The 16734-nt window shown below is 35.7% G+C and overlaps 1 protein-coding gene across 1 annotated transcript in view; it reads left to right on the top strand.

Annotated features, from left to right (window-relative positions):
* Positions 1–16734, top strand: part of PLXDC2 (plexin domain containing 2) — a gene marked incomplete at its 5' end in the record, with an annotated part of 245593 nt that overhangs the window by 169757 nt on the left and 59102 nt on the right. The window contains 3 exons of the mRNA XM_019630832.1: positions 2695–2755; positions 10194–10344; positions 11740–11778. Of these exons, the coding sequence (XP_019486377.1) occupies positions 2695–2755; positions 10194–10344; positions 11740–11778 (251 nt within the window). The remainder of the gene's footprint in view (positions 1–2694; positions 2756–10193; positions 10345–11739; positions 11779–16734) is intronic.

Here is a 16734-nt window from a genome sequence, read left to right as displayed (position 1 = left end):
GTGGCTTTTCTTAATGATTTACAACACACACACACACACGCACGCACGCATACACTCAAACACCCTTTTGTTTGTAATTGCTTTCAGATGCTACGTAGAGTGCTAGGTTATGAAAAATGCTAAAAGAACAGCATCCAGTTGTATTAATTTTTTAAGGCACTGGAAGCTACAGAAATGCATGTGCTATTCAAACCAACTCTTATTTCTGTTTGCCATTCTCAATCCTTCCTACCCTAGCAATTAGAAAACTGCAGATCAATTAATAGGGAATCAATTGTGAATAAATGAATGAGTTGTTTAATTGAATCATATTTTCAGTAGAACCTAATTTCACACACTATAACTGAGGGATCATTTAATAAATCAAGCAAAAGGCAGTGCTTCTATACTTTTCCCTGGGATTAATTTAACCATTTGAAGGACTAATTACTTAAGATAAAATTTCAGCTGGCCCATAAATTTAAGATTTACTACTGTCTTGTTATACTAGAAGGTAAAAGTTGTCCTTTCCCACTGGCTTTGACTACGTCTGCACTAGAGTAAGTGAAGACAAACTGCACTGTAAACATTGTCTGTTTCTTTTCAATATTTGTGGTCAGGTGGCTCCAAAAAATATTTGTATTGTAGAAAATTGATATATCCCCACCTTGCAAAAGACAATGTCAGTATGTACATTTTTAAGTATGTAAACACCCTTGAAAAGAAAAAGGAGGGAATAACCATCGAAACTCATCTGGAATTAAATAGACTCTAAATGTCAGTTTCTCTTGGGGGAAGCAGAGATGGGCTTGACCCACTGGACATTCTCAAAGTCAGCGTGCCAGATCACACACTGATGTTTATTCCACACTTAAGCTTGTTCAACACAGATGGTAGGCATAAAAGAGCTGAACTCTAGTGAATCATGTCTGGGCAGGATGATAGATACGGTCTTTTTTGTTGACAGTAGTGTTGTTTTCACATTCCACTTGAATTAAATTATGCTCATTCATGTCATAGTACATAATCTCTGGCAGAGATGCTTAGAAAAAGTCATGCGGACCCACGGCAAAACAAGAGGGAAAAATAAGGTAGCACTGTAAGCCCTATATATAAGACAAAATATAAGACAAAAGTTGAACGGCCTCCATTTATTTAAAAATATTTATATAAATATCATTAGATTAACATTTATTAATATGGATTCATATATATTATATATAAATGTATATTTAGATATTGCCATCCAGGGACCATGTAAATCTTTAACTTTAACAGGCTGGCAAAAAAATATTGTGAATTTCTAATATGAAAAAGAAAACATGTATCAGACACACTAGGCATGATCATATTTATGACACTGGCCCTCCCTTCAAAATGTTCACAATCAAGTCTGGTAAATAAGGCATAAGCACATGAAATTTTATATGAAGGAGAAAAGTTAGATAGTCAAGTAAGACATGAGTCACAGCAATCACAAAGCTTTATCAGAATGGGCCCTGGAAAGTAAGTTCTGATTCTTGAAAAATGAATAGACTATATCTAGATAGATAAGGAGGGCAGAAAATTATTTCAGTCAAGGAAGAGAGAAGGAATCAACAAATGCTTATTAACCCAGTGCTTTCTAAAGTAGACCATTTTGATTTGGCCTAATTACAGTGCTGTTAGGGGTCCCCAAGAACACAATCAGGTTGAATGATTCACTGAAAGGACTCCCAAAAATCAGACAAGCTCTTATACCCAAGGTGGCCATTTACTGCAGCAAAAGGACACAGAATAAAATTAGCAAAGGTGAAAGGCACATATGACAGAGTTCAGGAGAGACAAGCTTCCCGTTTTCCTCTCCCAGAGGAGTCACACAGGCAGCACTCACTCCCCGGCAACAACTTGTGAAAGCACACAGCATGTCCTGCCAACCGAGGAAATTCATCCAAACCTTGGTGTCCAGGTTTTTTATTGCTGGTCAGTCACGTAGATATGCAATGCTCCATGACTGACCTTATCTCTAGCCTCTATTCCTCACATAGGTCAAACTGATACAGCATGGCCTAGGGCTCCAGGTGAATAAAACAGTTGCCATAAATTATATTGTTAGCATAAAGATCCTGTATAGCCCAAGACCGGAGATGTACAAAGACACACTTATCTGGCAGGATATTAAAAGGGCTTAGAGGTTATCTCTCCCAGGCGGCCAAACAAAGACCAGCTATTTCTTTGGAATGTGTGGGTTTGAACACCCCAGTCCTGCTGAGTTAACCCTTTACTGCACAAGAGAGTTTGTGTTACTGTGGGTCTTAAACGTAAAGATTTAAGAAAATCAAAAAGACCTGAAATCCTGCAAAATATTTGACTGTATCCATTTGTTTGGATGATCAGGGAAAAAAAAAAAATGGTGACAACCAATTTCATAGACTGCCGGTTGGTCTTACCTGTGGGTAGGGACCCAAGTGTCCTGCCAATTGCATGAACCTCAGTGGAGTCATTTGCTGCCATGTTTGACCCTAATCACATGACCACGTAGGAGCGAGTTGTTACACAGAACACTGTAAATACTTTACTGCTACTCCAGTTAACAGTTCTGTAGAAAAAAGCTTACGTTGTGCTAAACTGCAAGTTTGGGAATTAACTACTTACTGATCTTTTTCTTTTAATTTTTGCCCCTCACTCTACACCCCCTGCTCTCTTTTCTGAACTGCAATGTGATCGTCTCTGAAGATGTTCGAGTGGATTTGATCGCCATCGACAGGACTGGGTGGACAGTGGATGCCCTGAAGAGGTACACATGTGCTTTATTATGACAAGAATCAGGGGACCAAGCTGTCATATATAGCTGCTACAACTTAATGAAAATAGTATCTAATTTGACCAAAGTAGCCAGCAGTTTTTAAGTCCCTAATATGTGCCAGACTTTGGGTTTAAGTCTGCATGTATTTTCTCAATGTATTCTCATACCTGTCCTGTGAGGTAGGAACTGTGTTATTGCCCCATATTACCAAGCGGAGACCAGGGAGGGGTGAGAGGAGGTGGTGCAGAGGTGTGGAGTGAGGATATCCAGAGCTGTATGTGTGACTAGGGAATGGTAGAACCAGGATTTGAATCTCTGTGAACAAAGGGTAGCTCTCCAAATACACTTGCTGCTTTACTAAGATCTAGGAAGCCATTTTTCATCTTTTTCACTCAAATTACAAAACCAGTAGTATGGAGGAAAAGATTGATTGCAGCAAATTTTCATGCTGTAAGAGGTTAAAAATGATATAACATGGAAACAGTAACTCCCAGGTGACCATGATAGAGACAATGATGCATTGAAATGATTCAAACAAGTGTATACAGTTGCAGAAGCAATTTTAACCTAGTGAATTTCATTTACACTGTCATTTCAGGGTCACATAAAGATATTCTGTTTATGAACAAACAAAGAAAAGTGTTTCTTCTCCCTTTGTTATGTTTTAGGGTATGAATAAAAACCATGAACAGTTATACAAATTTTCTCATTCAGTAAAGCAAATCATGTCAGAGTGCTATTTTAAAAATTATTAGGTGATCAATAGTTATTAGATTCTTTTTAAAAATTAATTTTTATTTATGATGTCACATACATATCTTAATAAATACACCTTTGAAAATTTTCTTGAACTTCAGTCAACTTTTGATATTCATTTGGGTGATTACAGTGATATATACTAATCCATCTATTTCACTTCACTTACTTAACATATTTCAAAAAGAAAATGTATTGACAGAGTCATAGTTGTATTTTTAGGTTGATGTTTCTTTCATGTAATCACAGTTACATCAATTAAAAACATTTAATTTGAATATCTATATTTGCGTAAAGATCAAGGGTATAATTCAGACATCTTAATTTTCTTGCTTCAGTGTGGGCCCACCATGAACCATAGGAGACAGAGAAGAATCCATCATATTTTAAGTCCTCCTAAATGTATTTGTGGGGAGTTTACCATGTTCTGTGGCCTGTGCTAAGCACTAAAAATTACAAAGATTAAAAAAAAATTACCCTCCACTCCCAAGGAGCTCAGAATCTAGTAGTCAGTAGTTTCTATTGTAGTCTATAATATTCAGTGTTTTCTTTTAGTAAGCAATTCTCCCCTTCTTTTACAAGTAAGTAAACAAGATCACCAGCTCCTGTCCATTTTCTGTGCCTAAACCAGAATTAAATTTTCATTCTGATCTTGTGAGATGAGTTTATTCACTAAGTGCAAATCCTAATACTAGCATTTACTACATACTGTTCTAAGCACCAATAATGTAAAAGTTTAAGAAGTGTGTCCAGCAGGGTAGCTAGACCACTGGACAAAGGGCTGCACTTAGAGAATGATACGGACAAAGATACAGGAACTACAAGTGCACGGCCTTGCTAAGTAGAGTAAGAGAAGGTTTGCTTGAGGAGGTGAGATTTAAGGTGATGCCTGAAGGGTAACGGGAGTTTTTAGAAGAGGAATGGCAAGAGATGACACTGGAGATGTAAGCGGGGACCAAAATGTGACAAGTCAAAGGAGTTTGGGCTTTATCTTGGACAAGAGAAAGCTACTTGAAGGATTTGAATTAAGGGGATGATTTGATCCAAATGACTTTTTAAAGAATCCCCCCTGGCTGTGGGTAAATAATGGATTATAATCGAGAGGCCAATAAGTTGTCTGTAGCTGTAACCTAGACCAAAGGTGCTAATAATCCGGCATAAATCAATGGGAAAGGTGGTGGTGACCACAAGGCGTTGGTGACCAGAGGGGGGCGGTGCAAGGATCCTTGGGTAGCTTGTTGAATGGAAGTGAGAAGGATGAAAGTGTTTTAATGTTTTATTTTCCTTTTCTTTTGAAAAATCCTTTTAACACTTTTACAATATGAATATAATTCTGAAACACAATAAACAATGAATATCCATGATCATACAATGCAAGCTAAGACCTAGAATTCCTGATAACTATAAAGCCAGCCCTTTGCTCCCACTCCATTGCATCCTCACCTCTCCCTCTTAAAATAAATGAAACTATTCTGAACTTTAGGTTCATCCCTCAGAATTTTGTTGTTCACACTAACCCATGGTGATGCCTGTGTGGTGGCTTATTCATTTTCATGGCTCTATATCCCGTGGTATGTCCCAGGCACTTTTTACATACTAGGATGCCCGTCTTTTGTTTATGGACATTGTTTCCAGATTCTTTCCTATTTCAAAAACATCTTATGCTTGTCTCCAGAATTAAAGGCACAAAAGTTTCTCTACTATTCCTTAAAGTGGAACTACTGAATGTGAGTTAGGTACATATTCAACTTTGAGAGATAATGCCAGATCGTTAATGCTACCAGCTGTCCTAGAACTGCTTCGAATTCCCATTATTTCATGATCCTGACAACCCTGGTTTTGTCATATTTCTTTATCTCTGCAAACCCAATGGGTGTGTAGGGAAGTTACTTTGCGTTTCACCAATCGTTGATGAAATTGAATGTACTTTCATATGCTTTTTGGCTTCTGTGTTTCTGCTTTTGTCTTCCCTCTCCTGTGAGATGCCTGTTCATATATTTTTCTCATTTTTTTAATTGAATATCTACCTTTCTCTTTTTATTCAGAACACTAAGTTTTCATTGATTATATGTAACTAACATAATAGATGTGATATATAGCCACCTTATAAAACTCTTTTGCTAATTTAGAAAACAATTCAAAGCACTTGGTGGTTCTCTATTGAAACATTCATATCACCTATAAATAATGAGAGTTTTGTTTTTTTCTGTTCTTTAAGTCATCTTATTTGTTTTTGTTGTATTGCTCTAGCTAGTATCTCCAGTTGTATATATTTTCTTTCAGATTTGGTTTAATCTTTTCAATTTCTCTATGATTTTATTTAGTCACTATTCATTCACAATTTAATGTGTCTAATTAATCAGCCTTTTATGGTTATTTTCATGTGTGTGTATATCTTGTTTAAAAAGACTTTTTCTACCAAACTTCAAGAAGTTTGTTTCTTCTTGAAACTTCAAGAAGTTTGTTCATATGTTTCTTCTAAATGTGTTAAAGATTTGTCTTTTACATTAAAACCTTTATTCCATTTGAAATTGGTTTCTATGTATAAAGTAGAAATCCAATTTTGAGGAGATTTTTCCCCCTTATGGATAATTTCATGCAGCATTTATTCAATAATCCTTCCTTTTAGCAATTTCTTTCAAAGCCACTTCTTCATTATATAGTTTCCATACAGTCTGTGTCTGGGGTCTCCTGTCCTAATGCTCAATTTGTCAATACCCCGACCAATATCACACTGTCTTAATTACTACAGTTTTATTAGAAATTTTGCTATCCAGAGGACAAGTCTCCTTACTTGTTCTTCTTCAGAAGTGTTTTGGCTAATTGGGGACTTTTGTTCTTGATATAAATTTCACAGTCAACTTCACAAGATCTGTAACCAATCAATCTCATTAATATATTTATTGGAATTACATTGAATTGTGAATTATATTGCATTCCCAAATTATGGATATTTTAAAATTTTCTCTTTTTGTTATTGACTTCTAACCTAACTAAATTGTTGTCAGTGAGCATATTCTACTCATATATGATACTGATTCTTTAAAATTGGTTGGAACTTTTTTGTGGAATAGCATATGGGCAATTTAAAAAAGTGATCTACATGTGCTCAAAAAAGAATGTGTTTTCTAATTGATAGGGTCAAGTTTGATAAATGTAGTATTCATTCAGACTTCCACCATTGTTTTTTCACCTTCTGAGCTCTTTGGAGATAGGCTTCTCATCACTTCTTTGTATCTTTTATGTGTCTTGTGTATCATCTCATTTCTCTGTGCTGCATCCTGGGGAATTTCTTCAGATCTATCTGCAGGTTTATTAGTTCTCCCTTCATCTTGTTTCATCTGCTATTTAATCTATATATGAGGTAGTAATTTCAATCAATATATTTTTGTTTCTAAAATTTAAATTGGACTTCTTAAGTTTGCCTAGTCATTTTTATAGTCTATATTATTAGTTCATTTTAAAATTTTATATTTCATGTCTTTAAATATTTCATATATAATTTTTATATATTTTATATTGGATGATCCCAGTATTTAAAGTGTTTGGTAGCCTAAATATATCATTTATTATTTTTTCTCTTTGCCAAAGCACCCTTTTTCTTCTCGTGTGTGTGTGTGTGTGTGTGTGTGTGTGTGTGTGTGTCCTTTAATTAGAAGTGCATATTTATTCGATCCTATCCCATGGGAGTCCCTATGACATAAATAGGTGATGTTTTTCATCAAAGAGGGTTTGATGATGGGAACCCGAGCATTTTAAAGGATACCATATGCCCCTGCCTTAATATGAGGAGGGGAGGTTTAGATTTATCTCCCTCATCTACTGCTGGCACTAGCTTGATCTCCTTAGAGCAATATTGGTTTTTGACATTTTTGCCCTCAGAGTAAACCCTGCTTTTGTACTTAATGTGTACTGTTCCTACTGCCTTTATAACACACAGCTTTTACTTTGTTTTGTTTTGTGAGAAGACAATAGAAAGGCATCCTTGGAGATTTTTTTTACTTCCTGCAAATCCTAGTAATGCTTTAAAATTTATCTTTTTATCCAAAATCTATTAGTATTATGTTCTACTTACATTTAGAGTCTTTAGTCTACCTTTACTGCCATAAGCAAGCCAATCCAAGATTTTACCTTAAACTTTAAGTGTTTGATGATACTTTTTTCTTTTCTGTTTCTTTTTTGGAAATAAAAACACAGGAGGAGACTAATATGTGGCAAGTCCCATTTTAGACTTATTGAATTTGAGATGTCTATGACATCCATATGTATATGTTAAGTCAATAAATAAATATTTGGGTCTAAAACCCAAGAGACAAATGTGGATGGGAGATGCAGATTTATGAATGATAAAGATGTTCATTGAAATCATGGGTGTGGAGGAGATTGCTAGTGAGAATTCATGCAGTGAAAAGATGGGTCAAGAACAATCCTTAAGAACCACTGACACTTTGGGGGGATAGAGAGAAATAAAGGAAATAGAGAAGGAGTTGTTAGAGATGTATAGAAAATTGACGAACATGTGTGTCACAAAACCCAAGATTAGAAAGTGGACAACTGTGCCAAATGTTGATGAGGTATCAAGAGTATACCACGGAAGGTTTAATAAATAAGGAGATATTTAGAAACATTGGCATGAGAAATTTCATTTAAGGAGGACTGGTAAAAACAAGATTTTCATAAGTGCGAGTCTGAGAAGACCAGGGAACACCAGTCTTTCTGGGAGTATGACTGTGAATGGAAGGAAAAGCAGGAAAATGTCAGGATGCACCATGGAGAAAAGGGAGGGCTGAGCTTTTAAATAAGGGTGGACACACGAGTATGTTTCAGTGCTGATGGTAACAAGACAGTGGAAAATTAGAAATTCAAAACACTGAAGAGAAAGGATGGGATCAAATGAGCAAGTTTACAATACCTGAGAAGGTGGCCTGAGTTGCGCCAGAGTGGAGGTTGAGAGGATAGCTATAAGTAATGGAGCCCATCCATTATAACAGAAGGAAAGAAGAATAGGTTAGTATAGATTCAAACAAGAATGCTGATTTGTAAAGAAATTTAAAGAATTCTTGCTGATGACTCTTTTATTTAGGAAATAAAAGGTGAGCCCATGGGGTAAAAATTGGAAGAGGCATTGTGGGATTGTAGTTATGAGTAGAATGGAGAGGATTTGAAATTGATCCTGAGGATAATGGGAGGGCAGTGTTGCCAAGCAGCATGGAAGGACCTGCAGAGATGCAGGAGCTAAGTTTGCAGAGCTCCACGTGGGGGATGGTGTGATGGTTCTCCAGCTGTGCCTGGCTTTGGAGCAGACAGGAAAAAGGTACAATTTTTTTTTACCATATTCAGTGTTGGTGATTTTCTGAGAAGGCCATATGGAAAAATTTGGGGCATGACTCGATGTTATTGAAAAGATATGGAAATGATGGAAAAAAGGAGACTTAAAGGAAGAAAATCATTGTGCTGGGGCTTTTTATGTAGTCACAGGATAAGAAGAATTTGAGTGAACAGACAGGTGCATAGATAGGCTGAAAATCAGATAACTGAATTTATTATTTCAGGACTAAAGTATTTCCAACTTAAGATAAGGTCCAGGATGCGGGAATGATAACTAAAGCGGAGTCAAGAAGGAGATAATGAAATCACTGGAGCTGAGAAGATGCAGGAACTAAAGTTGGGGAAACAAAACAGGTCCCTGAGATATTAAAGTAGATAATAAAGTGTGTCATATCCAATTAGTGAAAAGGAAGCCATCTCAGGAATTCTTCCTAACCCATAATAAGGTGCATTGTACTTCACTAAGGACAAGAGGAGTTTAAGGAAAGTATTTATGTAATAATAAATTCAAATGTGGGATGAGTACCATCCACGTGTAGAATAGTTACCTGCTACTCAAGACCCATCAGAGGGATGGAGCTCTTTGAAGCGCAAAGAGGTGGAAAGAAACATCAACTTCTAAGCCATAAAGGCTTGGAAATTGAAGATTGTTACTGGTGAAGGTGATATGGTTTATTTTTATGAGCTATAAATGAAAACTACGATATGTACCTTTTCTGGTGTCCTCAGTATAGTTCTGCTAAGGAAAAAATAGGCTAAGTGATTACAGAACGCTGTTCAATCCTCTGCATGGTTGGTTTTGAATATTTCATAAAGGAAGACAAAATGTTAAGTATCTATTCAACCTATGGTGCATTATTTTTTAAACAATAAAGTAGTATGGAGTCGCAATTCTTTTTGAATTTATCGTCATCAGTTTGATATGAAGGGAATATATTCTTTCTTCACATCGCTAAGCCTGTTCTAAAACTTATCTTTATGCACATGTTTTTCTTCTTATATGAACTTTTCCCTTTTGACATCATGTCTTGTACAAATATATTAATATAAAATTTAGAGACAAATTTTAAGGCAAGATAAACAGTAATATGAAAGGTTATCAGCAGAAAATTATGAACTCCAAATATCTAAACATGGAAGTGCTTTGTTATATCCAATTTTTTTCCCTTGTCTATTTTACATACTTTGTGAGAAAAATCTGTAAATATAGCCCTGTAGAAAAATAATTTATTCCTCATCTTGATTTGAGAGATGTTTGTGCTTTATAGACCAACTTCTTGATGTCATTTAAAAAAATATATCTACGATCACTCTTAAATTTTTTCCCCTCTGTTTCTCTTATTAGTCCAAAGAAAAGATGTGTGAGAACACAGATCCAGTGGAAAGTTCTTCTCAGACCACCACAACCATACGCGCGACAACCACACAATTCAGGGTCTTAACCACCACCAGACAAGCAGCGACATCGCAGCTGCCCACCAGCCTGCCCACAGAAGGTGCTCTAGAGATATTTTTGGTTTTTTCCCTAAAGGAGGGAAATGTCACAGAGTTGATATACACCAGGGTCACTCTCTAGAGGGAACATTTTCCTTTAGCAAACTGAATTTCTAAGGGATTTCTAAAAGGAAAATGACAAAACTATTATGGAATAAAAAATAAGTGTTGGGATTCTTGTAATGGACTGTGCCATTGACTAACAGTTCGCTTTCACTAGTGGCTACTTGTCTTTTCACTAGAAAGGGAATGCAGACTTCCTTTCATATTGCTAAACTTTGCAGTAACTGAATTCAGCATTTTAGTCACAAGATAGAAGAAAGGCAAATGAGTATAAAATGTCCATTGATTTTTGGATCCTGAACAATAGGTAATTCTACCTATTTAATATTTTTCCTGAATACAGTCAATAAAAATAGAGGGCACTGTGTATGTCACAGAAATTGCCCTTGGAAGGCATTTCCTCTGCCAGGGAATGGGAAAATACCAAAGAACATTAATGCATGGGTACAACTCATTGGGGGAAGAAGTGTATGAGCCAAAATGTGTTAACCATCTATTCTAAATGGTACCACCAAAGAGAAATGTGAGCCTCCGTGGCCAAGAGGAAGTTTTGAGAGGGGAAACAGTGGCCTTGTTTACTGTCATAAACCTTGCTTTCATTTGAATAAGAAATTATACTTGAAATTTTTACTTTTAATTGTAATTTAATTGGATATTAAAAGTTAACTGGAATAAAGGGAGGTGGAGGACAGCTGCTAAATGCATGCTATTGCTTTTATATGTTACGTTTTTATCCATGTTATTTTGGGTTGTCATATAGCCTATGAAAATATTTTGGTAATTTGAATCCTATCCTTTAGAATAAAATATAACTACTGAAATGAAAAAGAATGCCCTACCTTTTTGTTCATTAAGGACAAGATTTTTCTTCATATGTGATGTTGGACATATTTTTTAGCAATGAATAAGCATTTAACTTTTGAAGTTAAATTTGTAAACATTGACAGATCTTTATTATTCCAATTAGTTTTGAATTTTCTTGATCTTGATTCTTAAAATGAACAAGAAAGTTCATAATTATAGAGTCTAATTATAAAAGCTCATTTTATAAAATAAAAAATAAATGTATTTTAATTTAAAATTATAACAGTGTACTTTCCTCACACCTGTTTACAATCATATTATACTTTACTAAAGTCTTGATCTTATAATTTCAGTAAGGAATTTTAGTATTATGTCATGTAAGCTAGGACTGACTCTCATTGAATTAGAAATTAACTCAGTAAAATATAAAAATCCATTCATGTTCTAGCATTATTAGACAGTTACTGCTCATAAGATTTATGTACCTTTAAATTATTTTCTCTTGTAATAACTTTAAATTTCTCTTTCAGATGATACCAAGATAGCACTTCATCTAAAAGATAATGGAGGTAGGAACTGATACTTTTATAAATATTTTTAGATACTAATCCATTGCATTCATTTAAATGTGAGAAAGGACTTTTGGGTTTCTAAATAAAGAGTGAGGTTACATTTCCCTTTCTGTTGGTATCAAACATGAGAAGAATTCAGTGAGTTGGCTTAAAAACTGAAATGGTCTCAAGAGTGGGACGAAATTCTAATACATGTATTTGCCTATAAAACTACATGACACCAATGACCAAGGATGAAGTGACAGCTTTATATGCTGTCCTTCGTTGTTTTGATGTATGGAGTGCTGGGATAATGGCTAGGATTAAGATGGAGAGGATTAGGGCTAATCCCCCCACAGGGCTTCCTATTTTTTGTCACTCTGGTTCTTGGTTTAATTGTATATGTAATTATCTACACATTGCAGGTATTGGGTTCAACTTTATTTTTTCCCATTCAGTTGACTATTCAATATCCTTTATAAATACAATTAAGAAATAGAGCACTATGAAAATATATTGTGCTAGGCCTTTTTATCATTTATCTGAAGCAAGGGACAAAAATAAAGCATGCAAAAGAACATTTAGCTAGAGCATACAGTTTTTCTAAGGCAATTGAGAAATATCTCTAATGGTACTTGAAAATTTGAGGAAAGAAAGGTTTTACCAAAACAAGGCTAATGGAAAAACATTGACTAAAATTTTAAAAATAGTTATTTTCCTATTAAGCTATGTTAGTTCATTTTGCTTCTCTATTCTAGTATGCTGGATCTTGATAAAAGAGTTTTTTTATCAGTAACTGTTTATTCAGCTCAGGAAGGGGGTCTCCTTTTCTTAGCAGCATCTATTATGTAAATGTGGTCATGCTGTGACATTGATCTAGACAGTTTTACTTTTTCAGCCCCAGGTGATTTGTAAGTCAAAATTGTTAGGATATTTTCCTCTATAATTGTACAGAATAGTTCCTAAATTACTCAGCCTAGGTTAGGTAACAGATATTTCTATGTTTTCTTAGGTCACTGTGTGTATATATGTATGCATATATACATATATGTATATATAGACACACAGTGACCTAAGATATATATATGTGTGTGTGTATATATGTATATATATATATATATATATATATACATATACATATATACATATATATAAACATGTATATGTATCTTTAGATTTCATATCCATTTATTTGAAAGAGAAGCTGCTTAGCCTCTTCATATTTATTATTATTATTATGTTGGCTGCTCATTGCCTTGCTTCTGTAAGACAATGTGTTATTTTAGTTATTAATAGTGTTATTTTAAAATCAGAGTGCTATTTTAGTGATTTCTTACTCATTGTATTAATGCAGTAAATGGATAGCTTTAAAATGACCATTTGCAAAATATATACTAGCTAGAAATAAATTGAAATCTTAGTGTTTAAAGGGACTTTAGCATTCTCCCAGTTCAGGATTTCTCAGAACAGGATGTGAATAATGTTGGGGTTATCTCATTTGAGGGAGGGATGCGAGATGAATGAAATGGAGGAAGTGTTCCCCAAAAGTTCTGTTGTATTTGTTATATATAGTTCTTAATATGGGTAATGGTGACAAGCATGTGTGTTATTTTATTCTCTATGCTCTCTCTTTTTTCTTTTTAAATAAAATATTCTATAGTGCTTCCAAAAGAAAACAAAAGATTCCTGTTATTAAGTAGGTGTGAGGTACTCTGGGTGACAGAAAATGAAAGAATTTTCTTTGCTGGAGAACTGTTCAAAGCTTTTATTGTTCGGTTGTTCATTCGTTTATCCCTGCTGAATGTCTGCTAATACCCAGGTATTGATACAGGCCTGGCACTATGACCGTGAACAAAGCTTAGACAAATTGCCTGCTTTCAGAGAGCATGTACTCTAAAGAAACTGGGAGATGGTAATAAGCATGGAGCATTTAGTATTTCTCATTTGGTCATAAAACCTTTCCATAAGTAGAAGCTCATGAACTTAGTGTTTTGTGGAATACACTCTGGGAAATAGTTTTCTATAGAATATTGCCAATTATCCAAGGAAAATCTTTAGTTTTGTTTAATGCAGCAAGGAATCATAAAACTTTGAAGATCTTAACTCAGTGCATTAGAACTACCTTATGATGCTGAAAAATCAAGTTAAGGAAATTCCAAGATTGAAAGGGAGGACTTTTTTTTCCTTATTGTTATGATAGAAAAATTGACTTAAATTTTCAGGTGATATTTAGATCACTGATATGCAGCAGTTATCCATCAGAATTTCAAAATATCACATTAAGACTTCAAATATGTCTATACACTAGAACTCTTTTTTTTTTTTAAAGATTAAATTTATTGGAGAATTGGGGGAGGGGAACAGTGTTGGGGAATTGGGGAAGGGGACCAGCCAAGTTGTTCTTCAGTCTTCCTTGTAGAGGGCATCAGTTGCCATCTGGCTTCCCGTCAGCAGCTCGTGGCCTCTAAGCTCAAGGTGCTGTATTCAATCTTAGTTGCAGATGGGCGTAGCCACCATCCCATGCAGGAGTCGAACCAGCAGCCTTGTTAAGAATCCATGCTGTATCCACTGAGCCATCTGGGTGGCAGCTCAGCTCAAGGTGCCAAGTTCAGTCTTCGTTGCAAGTGGGCATAGCCCACCATCAAACAGGCAATCTTGTTGTTACACCAGCTGAGCCATCCTGCCACCTATTGGCAGCTCAGCGACAGCTCAGCTTGGGTGCAGCGTCACTGGCCCAAGTGGGAATTGAACCGGCGGCCCTGTTGCTCAGAGCTCGCGCTCTTAAGCCAACTCTTAACCAACTGAGCCACTTGGCCAGCCCATAGAACTCTTGTCATGTCTAGGGTTGTTATTAAAGCACTTCTCCTAAAAGTATAGTTAGAGCAGACCATTCTGACCAATATTAAGATAAATGTTCCCTCAAAAGAGTATTTAAAGGGAATCACACATTACTTTTAGAGTACCTTCATTAGGATAGCATGCTATCATTGCTTTTCATTTTCTGGACTATGGAGTTGCATAGAGGAAGGGTTGCCAATTTAAATATAATTTCATTAGTTAATTAAACGTGTTGAAAAGAACGTTCAGAATTGTCTTCTCCCTCCCCCTCCAGCTTTATATTGTCACAAAATTGAAGTAATAATAAAAAGGATACCTAGCTTAAATGTTTTCTCACATTTATTGAGGTTTTTTTTAAATGCAAGCTGATAAATTTTTGTAAATTGCTACATATTGTTGCAAAGAAGCTTCCCACATTTTATTTCTTGATTTAATTCCCTTATTTAATTGGCTGTTCTTGAAAGCATTTTAATTTAGGGGCCTGTACTTTCCAGGAAAGGGAAACATTTTTCAAAGTGGTCAATATGTAGCTAGAAACCAATGACTGTCTTTACATACATCATCTTTAGATATTGGATTACCTTGGCCGCTGAGTCTTTATGAGATATTTCTGTGGGTTTAAGTAGTTGATTTGCTTAGTGGAATCAGGGGCTGACATGATTATATATTAACTTTCTAGGAGATCTTTCCTTCATTTTTGATACCAAAGCATAAAATACTTCTGAGCAGCTGGACCCCCAAAAGCACACAGCAGGGCTCCTCATCTACAGGGCACAAAGGAGGTGCTGTCTGCTAAGTCTCTCCTCCTGATAAATCTTCAATTGTGCATTGAATTTCCTGCTCCCTTTACATTAGGTGGAGCCTCTGGAAGTTTCAAACTCATTTGATTGGAGATGTTTTATTAGCCTTCAGGGTTGAGTGGAAATTCAAGCTCTGTAAATAATTTGGAGAAAGGAACATGAAAAAAATGTAAACCAAGAGAACGATAGCTAATGAGTGCAGGCCCCCTTAGTAAGATATAGCATTGACGGACCATTGTAAATGGCCGAACACAAAATCTCCGAAGGGTCTGTCTAAAGATGGCATTATCAAATATGTGGAGACAGAAGGAGAACTGACTCTGGGGATGAGCACACAATGTGATACATAGATGATGTGCTATAGAAATGTACAGTTGAAGCCTATATAATTTTACTAACCAGAGTCACCCCAATAAATTTAACAAAGATTAAAAACAAAAAAACAAACAAAAAAAAAACCTGTCTTCCTCTTCCTCTGCTTTACCATGTCCAAGTTAGTTAACACAGAATAAGCAGCAGGCACTAAACAACAACAATAACACGGCTTTGTGTCTCCAACTGAAAGATTGCTGGTGGCATGTTTATAATATTAAGTGTAGAGTAATACACGTCTAATCAAGTAGCAAGCATACCTTTCCCTCATTTATGTGAAAAACAGAAGAGAAGGAGAAAAAAGAGGAAGAAGGGGGGAAGGGAAGGAGGAGAAAAAGAAAAAGAAGTGGAAAAAGGAGTGTTTCCTGAGTGTTTACTATGCTCCAGGCACCATTCTAAAAGCGGCACATTCACATAAGACCTGTGAGTTGGTCCTCTTACTATTTTCAGTTTATAGCTGAGGACATGAGGGTGAGTGACCTGGCTGGTTGTGGCAGAGCTGGGAGGGGAATCTGTTTAGCCTCGATGCAGACTCCAAGACCTTAACAAGTTCATGGTATCAGCACTCCCTTGCAGTATAGGTCTCTTACAAACAAGCTTCATATGGGGATGCCACTGTAAGATGACTTAACGCCTATCGTAGTCTTTTTCCTTTTCTGTAACAACTGATGGTACTGATCAGTGTTTGAAAATGAAATTTCCCCTTCCCATGTGATTATGCATTAGTTTCCATTTGATCATTTCTGTGAAAATCACAGCGCATAGATTCTTCCGTGTATTTGAGTAGCGTCTGTATCACTGGCATGTGATCTCCAAACTACAGGGCTGCTCGGTAGCCTATATTCCAAACCTAACTTAAAAACCTAATTTCAGTTGACCTGGTTTCCCTAGAAATTCAAGTTTAATTCACCATTAAGGGGTACCTAGAATGTATTTTTTAAATACACATACATACATACATACA

Source organism: Hipposideros armiger, unplaced genomic scaffold, assembly GCF_001890085.2.
Source record: "Hipposideros armiger isolate ML-2016 unplaced genomic scaffold, ASM189008v1 scaffold_951, whole genome shotgun sequence".
Lineage (NCBI taxonomy): Eukaryota > Metazoa > Chordata > Mammalia > Chiroptera > Hipposideridae > Hipposideros > Hipposideros armiger.
This window is presented reverse-complemented; position numbering and strand designations above follow the sequence as displayed.